At 54.6% G+C, this 7,794-nt stretch overlaps 1 protein-coding gene across 2 annotated transcripts in view; it reads left to right on the plus strand.

Moving 5' to 3' along the window:
* Positions 1–1,824: 1,824 nt before the first annotated feature.
* The window catches only part of Tfap2c (transcription factor AP-2 gamma), an 8,914-nt gene continuing 2,944 nt past the window's right edge, over positions 1,825–7,794 (plus strand). The window contains exons 1-5 of one of the 2 annotated variants that reach the window (XM_021193289.1): positions 1,825–2,114; positions 3,644–4,120; positions 4,229–4,280; positions 5,632–5,848; positions 6,279–6,397. In XM_021193289.1, the coding sequence (XP_021048948.1) occupies positions 2,067–2,114; positions 3,644–4,120; positions 4,229–4,280; positions 5,632–5,848; positions 6,279–6,397 (913 nt within the window). In that variant the 5' untranslated portion in view covers positions 1,825–2,066. Of the gene's footprint in view, positions 2,115–3,224; positions 3,459–3,643; positions 4,121–4,228; positions 4,281–5,631; positions 5,849–6,278; positions 6,398–7,794 lie in introns of those variants that run through there. The other variant, XM_021193287.1, reaches the window with a different exon arrangement.

The raw sequence follows: 7,794 nt of genomic DNA on the forward strand, positions 1-7,794 counted from the left end.
TCCCCAGACACCGGGGGCTGAGGAAAGGCGAATGCAGACCCCTCATGCCCTTCGGTCCCCCTCCCCGACCCCCTGCCAGCGCCGAAAGCTCCGGTGCAGAAAGCACTCCGTCTCTCTGGGCTTCTTGGGTTATCGCTGAGGAGGGAAGAACAGGGAAAACCTGGGGTAGGGTGAGCCGCACCGCCCTCCTGGCCCGGAGAGGAGCGGAACCCCACCAGACATGTGACAGTTGCCTTCCAGAGAGAGTCTGGGACCTGGTGTTCCCAGTCCTGAGCTTGAGCGTGCGGGCAGCACCAGTTCTTCCTGGAGCAGGTGCCCTCTTCTCCCGCTAATGCCAGGGCCTCTCTGTTTTGGAGGCTCGGTCTGGATTGCCTGCCTCTTAAATTTAGCCGGAAAAGCCCCCTTGATTCCCGCGGTTTCAACTTCCTGGGTTGGTTAGAGTCAACTGACCAGAAAGCAATCTTGCATGCAGTTATTCTCTAAGACCATGGGGGAACGGTTGGCTTGGACACCTATTTTTATTTTAGTTTCTTTACTTTAGGCCTATCTGGGTCTAGGGAAATGCTTACAGAGGAGGAGCAGGAAGATAGCAAATTATTTTTGTCTGTGGATATGGGAGGCACGTTCCCAACAGGTCCTGGCCACTGGGCTGATGAGTATCAAGAATTGCACAATTGACTTCGGAATCAATCCGAAATAGTCCCTGCCTCCAATTCCACTGTTTGAAGCCAATCTCCATACACTGTTGGGACGGACCAACAAGATTAGCTCTCGAGAACTGTGGACTTTCTGTTTGGGATGAAAAAAATTAACTATAATAATTAGGCCAATTAATTTCGTTTCGTTGAATTAAAAAATAACACTGAGTATTGCTTTTTGGCTTGGATGGAAAATAGAAGCTTTGCTTTCTGCCTCCCGTGGGGCTAGATGTGCCCATATCTCAGGGCGACCTCCCTGTAGTCCCCCTCTCACTTTACAGCACCTCATTCCACGAGGCCCGTGGCGATGGAGGTTTATTCTGCCTGGAACCTCTTTTTCTGGGCGAGTTGAGGCTTCTGAATGGCCCGCCTGTGACAGCTGCAGAACCGGCGCTCCGCAGGGCTGGGCACCGCAGCAGGGCTGGGCCTGGGCGGGGGAGCTCGGGTCTCCTCCAGCCGCGGCCCGCAGCCAGATACAGCTTCGGGCTACAGCGGCGGGCACGCGGTTGTCCGATTTATTCTCAGCAGGTATTACCGTGAGTTTCCTCTTTGGAGCTGGGGGAGCGGACTCCTTCTCAGAATCCCTCCCCTCCTTCCCCTCAGTGGGCAGGTCAGTAAAGTACCCAGGGAGAGGGAAAAGGGGGGAGGCACTAGGGAACAGTGGGGCTTTAGCTATTTCTCAGCCCAATCCTTAAAATGTCTCGGAACAGCTGGGGCGAGGTGTCAGGGAACCCCAGGAGTTGAGACACCCCTGAATGGGGCGTCTTCAACTCTCAAGTGACATCCATTTTTAGGAGGATGAAGAAAGGTTCTTGAGGTGGGGAAATCCCAGCTGTCAGCTCTGCCAATCTCAGGTGTGCAAGGGGGCTGGCAGGCAGAGGAAGCGGCGTTTGGGTGCCCCAGCTTGGCAGGTCTCCGGTTGTCAGAGACCGCCCACTGATGCCCCTGCGAGCCCCTCGCGACGCCTGGCCCTGCAACACACTAGGCAGGGTGCGGGGCGGAGCTAGGCAGGGACTGGCTAGGGGCTGCCCCGCCCGGCGCCTGGGCCTCCGCGCGCGCCGGCCCCCGGGGAGGAGTTATGATAATTTCCTTCCCATTAAGGCGTTCGGGTCCCCGGGCTATCGCCGGGACACACGGTGAGGGTGAGGCTTCTCCGGTCCACGGCTGCGGCCTCTACACACCCACGGCGACCACATCTCTGTGGACAGCCACCGATGCGCGTCCAGTGACTGGGACAGCGAGGCCCGCGCACGCGGCGGGGGCGGCGGCAGACGCCTAGCCACCGTGACCCCGATTGTGGATTTACCGCTCGGGGGGTGGGGGGAGCCTGGATTTAACTGGCGACTATTTTGGGGGACGCCGGACGCCATGTTGTGGAAAATAACAGATAATGTCAAGTATGAAGAGGATTGCGAGGTGAGCGGGGACTAGGGAACGTAGCCCCGCCGGCCCGAGCGGGGTCCCAGGGCTGCTGGCCAAGGCTGGGGACGTTTGCGCGGAGCCCTCGCCTTCGGGAGGGATGAGGGCCAGTCTTCGGCCATCTCCTGGGCCCCTTGTTGAATCTGGTCTTATCTCTCGGGGACAAGGCCTGGTAAGAGCGTGGCAAACCCACCCGCAGACCTCAACAGTGGGTTCCTACGAAGCGCACGGCCCTCCTTTCCGTTTTCCCCGAAGAGCGCCCTGTCTCCGGGTCTCAGACGTGGCTTTTTCCCACGAAGTCTGTCCAGTGTCCACTGAGGCTTCCCTGTCAGCGACACCTTTGCGGAGTCTCTTCCAAGGAAGGCTTGTCACCTGCCCCGCTACCTCGTCGGGAAAGAAAAAAAAAAAAAAAAAGAAAAGTCCAAACAACTGCAACCTGGTTTTCAAGAGAAGTGGGGGTTGGGGACTGTGGGGTGGGGGTGAGGCCAGATGGGGCCTTGAGCGCTCGCGAGTACTCTAGCCTGTCGGACAGGTTGAGCTAGAGTTTCGGAGAGTAGGAGGGAGGGAGGCGACGAGCGGGAAGAGGAAGAAGACTCAGGCGGCGCGAGGCGAGCACCGGGGAGCATGGAGAGGAGAGGCCGGGCGGCCAGGCTGCGGGAGCGCTCCGCACCCGCGCCCGCACGACCTCGAGGGGCTGCCCCTGCGTGCATGCCCGGGCGCTTCCGCTAGGGGGCGACAGTGCCCCGCTCCTGTGTCCCTGCTACCCTTCTGACCCCTGGGACTGATGAAGACACATCTTTTAGGAATTAAGTCTGACCGCCTTGGGGCGAGGGGACGTGCGCAGGCAAAGGTTGCCCAGTTTGGCAGAGTCTTTTCATTCCTTCTCTACACCGGGATGTGTGAGAACCTTGACCATGGCCGGGCTGGAAGACCTCACTTCCTAAGGCGCAGAAGGCACGGGCTTGGCTAGCGAGGATCACAGCTCCGGTCCCGCGTGTTAGCTCCCGGTCTCTTCGGACGACATTACTATCAGGCCTTACCTGAGAGTGTCACTTCCGCGGCGCGGCCGCCTCTTAAGGGAGTGAGAAGGGGATGATCCTTGGGGCGGGGAAACGCGCCCTTCGTCGGCGTTGCGCATTATCCGCGCTATTTGCGCGCCGCAGCAACATGGGAGGAGGGTTGTTGAACGAGGGCGCTGGGCGCCGAGGTCGCCGCACGCCGAACCCTTGGGGCACGGGTTACCGGACTGTGGCGCGGAACGTGCCCTTGGCACCTCCAAGCGCCGCCAGCGACGCAGCGCGGGAGTCTTCGCCAGAGGGCTCGAAGGATTCGTTCCCTCAGGTCTTAGATCGATGGGCTCACAACGAAGTCCGGGGAGCTCATTGTTTCCGGGGGCTCTCGGGCTCAGGGGCGGATCGAGACGGATGGCGCGAGCTTGGTGGGGCGCATAGGTGCCCCTCTCCTGGCTTGCCTGTTCGCTGTAACAGGGTTTCGTACTAACCGGGTTTCTGCTGTTTCTCTCCCAGGATCGCCACGACTCGAGCAGTAATGGCAACCCTCGCATCCCTCACCTCTCCTCTGCGGGACAACATCTCTACAGTCCCGCGCCACCTCTCTCGCACACGGGGGTTGCAGAGTACCAGCCGCCTCCTTACTTCCCGCCGCCTTACCAGCAGCTGGCATACTCGCAGTCCGCCGACCATTACTCGCATCTGGGAGAGGCTTACGCTATCAACCCCCTGCACCAGCCTGCGGCCACCGGCAGCCAACAGCAGGCCTGGCCCGGTCGACAGAGTCAGGAGGGCTCTAGCCTGGCCTCGCACCACAGCCGCTCTGCAAGTCTAATACCCCATATTTCGGGGCTGGAGGGGGGCTCGGTGAGCGCCCGGCGGGAAGCCTACCGCCGTTCCGACCTGCTGCTGCCTCATGCGCACGCCCTGGAAGCCGGCCTAGCTGAGAACCTGGGGCTGCATGAGATGGCTCACCCCATAGAAGAGGTGCAGGTGAGCAGCGGGGCCGGGAGGCTGGGGATCGGAGGTGGGGGTTCTACCTTACCTTATCCTCCAGCCTTTCCACCTTCCTCCAAATTTAAATTGTCATTTCCCCCACAGAATGTGGACGACCCGCACCTGCTTCTACACGATCAGACTGTCATTCGCAAAGGTAAACATTGACTCTTTCCCCTTGTGTCTAACACGTGGCTGACACCAGTGAAGTTGCCCCTTTCCTGCAAAGGCTGGGGTATAAACTGGCCAACACGGCTCATATAGTGGAGGAGAGGCCTGATATGATTACAGAAGACCACGCTGGAACGAAAGTCAGTTCCTGACCTGAACGAAAAGAACTCTCAGGAGCTGTGACTTTTAAAAGATTTTTTGTTAGCGGCCATTATTTTTGAATCAAATGTTTCAGTCTGTAACCCAGAGTGGCCTTGAATTCCTTGAAGTAAGCCTCCTGGCTCAACCTCCCTAGTGCTGGCATTACAGGTGGGAAATACAATTTAACTTAAAAACAGGGCGGGGGGGGGGGTTGATACAAATAGCACCTGAGTTTTCTTATTCTGTGACAGTTTTTATTCTTCAACAAACTGACCTAATTTTACTTTTTAGAGGTACATTTATTGTGGGGGTCAAAATATAACCTGCTGAAGTCGAGTTTCTGTCCACTATGTGGGTTCCAGAGATTGAACTTGGGTGTCAGGCTTAGCGGCAAACACCTTTCCCTGCTGAGCCTTCTTGCTGGCATAAAAGAGATTTTCCTTACGTGGAAGACAGTTATTGGAGAGGCTCTTAATTCTGACACTATTTAATAGGTTTCTCCTAATATGCTGCCTTATTAAGGACAGACCTCCGGGTTTATAGGAGGGAGGGGATTGGGGAAATCGGATTACAGTGAGTGGGTGGCTCTTGATTAAGTTACACTGGCAGGGTTACCAGTCTTTTTGAGGGGAAATGGAATCGTTCTAAATTACAGGTAGTTATGGTCTTGAGATTGTGAGCTGTGTTAGTAGACTGGGAGAGGTTTGGAGAGGAAAACTTGAAAAGAAACAGTTTCTGAGTAGACCTAAGCAGATCTGGCTGATCTGTATTTCTGAATTCCCTGGTGTCAGCTGCACTGAAGGGTCTGGCGATGATCTAAACATGGTCCCGTCCCGTGGTGGCTTCAGTTCATCGGGGAGGGGGAGGGGGAGGGAGCCGTTTATTTCGTATCGAAGCTGTTTTTCTGAAAGCAAATGCTTTAATTAAACCGATTACCATGGTGGCTAGGAACAGAGAGGGGGGGGGAGAGGGAGGGAGGAGAGAGAGAAACAACTTTGCATGGCATCTTTACTAATTAAGGTCTGGAGGTGTTAACTCGTGATTTCAGACTCCAGTCTTTGAAGAAAGGATATGGCTTTTAAAAGCCTTCTTGCAAGGAGTTTTCTGAAGGCGGACCTCAGCTTTGGTTTGCCCTTTTGAAAAGGTTCTCTCTGCCCCATCCGGTTCTAATGGCAAACCTATTCTGTCCCCTACAGGACCCATTTCAATGACCAAGAACCCTTTGGGGCTCCCCTGCCAGAAGGACCTGGTAGGAGCCGTCATGAACCCCAGTGAGGTCTTCTGCTCTGTCCCTGGAAGACTGTCCCTGCTCAGCTCCACATCTAAGTACAAAGTAACCGTGGCTGAGGTACAGAGGCGCCTGTCACCGCCTGAATGCCTAAATGCCTCGCTCCTGGGAGGCGTGCTCCGAAGGTGATATTCAGTTCAGGGCCCCCTGGGGGTTGGGTAGTTGAAGGTGAATATGTACGAGGGCCTGGAGGTATTTTTAACATTTATGTAACTTTTTTATATCTTAACGCTGAATTCTAATCTGTGTTAAGAGAGCTTTTTAGTGCGTATCTTCTTTTTGAAAGTGACAAACGCAGAATGTGCTAAAGCAGCAGTAACAGGTTATCATTTGGTTGGGATTAAAGAGGCAGCAGCTGCATGGAGTGGGGGGGTGGCTTCTAGTGTTTGGTCCCCCCCAGGGAGTTTGCTACTGCAGTCATGAGTGAAGATTATTGTGCACCCCTACTAGAGGATTCTAAGATTTTTTTTTAGGGGTCGAGGTGGGGGTCTTGTTTGTTTGTTTGTTTGTTCGTTTGATTGCTTTGAAAGTAGCCAACTTTCCTTTCCCACGCAGAGCAAAGTCCAAAAATGGAGGCCGGTCCTTGAGGGAGAAGTTGGACAAAATTGGGTTGAACCTTCCAGCCGGGAGACGGAAAGCCGCTCACGTCACTCTCCTCACGTCTCTCGTGGAAGGTCCGTGTGGTTTGTCACTCAGAAAGCCATGTTACCAAAGCTTTAACTCTTCTGGACCTATGAGGTCATGTGGGAGTTGGCAAAGCTTTCCCTGTGACGTGAGCTAGCTTTTGAAAGGTTCGGTCCATCAAGGATGGGCCCGGCCCATAAGGAGGCAGAATGGCTGTTTTTGTTTGTAGGGTATCTATCTGGTTGTGTTCGGTGTACACAATGGGCACTGGCTTAGTTCGACATTTCTTCCCTTCCATCGAAGGCGGGGGTGGGGGGCAGTTTAAAAAGGGGGGTTGGGGAATGAAACCCATGGTCCACAAATGAGCTCCTTCTCCAAGCCTGAGGTGGTAGCTGTGTCAGTCCAGGTTTTGAATGGAGCCCCGTCCCCCAGTCTGGAAGGTGGCCAAGAAGACCATGCCTTGAAAAGGAAAGGAAATACTTTTTCTAAAAAGCAAGGAGCACATTGTGACAGGAAGCCAGGAAGGTGGGCCTGGACACAAGTGCCTCAGCCCAGGCCCCTGGGCCCCTCTGTTGTTAGCCGGCCTGCTGCTGGCTGACGGAAGACAGGATGGCCACAAGAAGCCGGCTCTCCCTGGCAGAGCTGTCTCTGAACACTTGATTTTCCTTGCCTCATGGTGTGACTTGTGCTGAAAGGGACTTGACAGAACCCCCATGCCTTTGCACTGTGCCTTTGGAGGGCAGGGCAAGCAGAAAGGCCTGATCGAACAGCTGTCTTGCATTGGAGTATGGGGTTGGTACCCTACTAAACGTTTCCAGACTTCCTTACTAGCCACTCTGAGACGTTTACAGGAAGAAGTAGCTATCCCAACGCTGGGCTCCGACTCAGCCCAGGCCTCTCCACAGTCTGGAGCCCTGAAGCTAGGTTGCTTTTACTTGAAGAAGAGATTATTTCTTCCCTCTCTGTCTCCCCTCTCCCCACTCCTGACACTGGGCTTTGTTTTTCAGTTAGGATGCCCCCACTTTCTTCCTAGTATTGTGGTTAAACCCAGGACCTCAGACAGCTCCACCTGAGTACCATCTTAGCCTTGAACCTCAGCCTTGGGAGTGCCAGGGTTGCGGGCGTGTTCCATTGCTGTACTGGCTTCTTCCTATTCGTTGTCTTGAGACTGAGCCTCCTGCCCCAGGCTGGTGGTATAGCCTAGACTAAACTTCAACTCCAGAGACCCCTGAATTCATCTTCCCAGAATTTGATTTCTTTTCTCTTTTTTTTTTTTTTTTTTTTTTTTTTTGGTAGAGATATTTCACTTAGAGCTTAGTGCTTTAAAGTCTCTCATTCGCTGCATATTATGTCCAGTCTTGAAAGCAAGATTCTAGATAACCAAGCTAGGCTGGGTTGGTGAACGCCTTTAATCCCAGCATTAAGGACACAGAGGCAGGTAGATCTC

This window comes from Mus pahari, chromosome 3 (assembly GCF_900095145.1).
Source record: "Mus pahari chromosome 3, PAHARI_EIJ_v1.1, whole genome shotgun sequence".
Taxonomy (NCBI): Eukaryota; Metazoa; Chordata; class Mammalia; order Rodentia; family Muridae; genus Mus; species Mus pahari.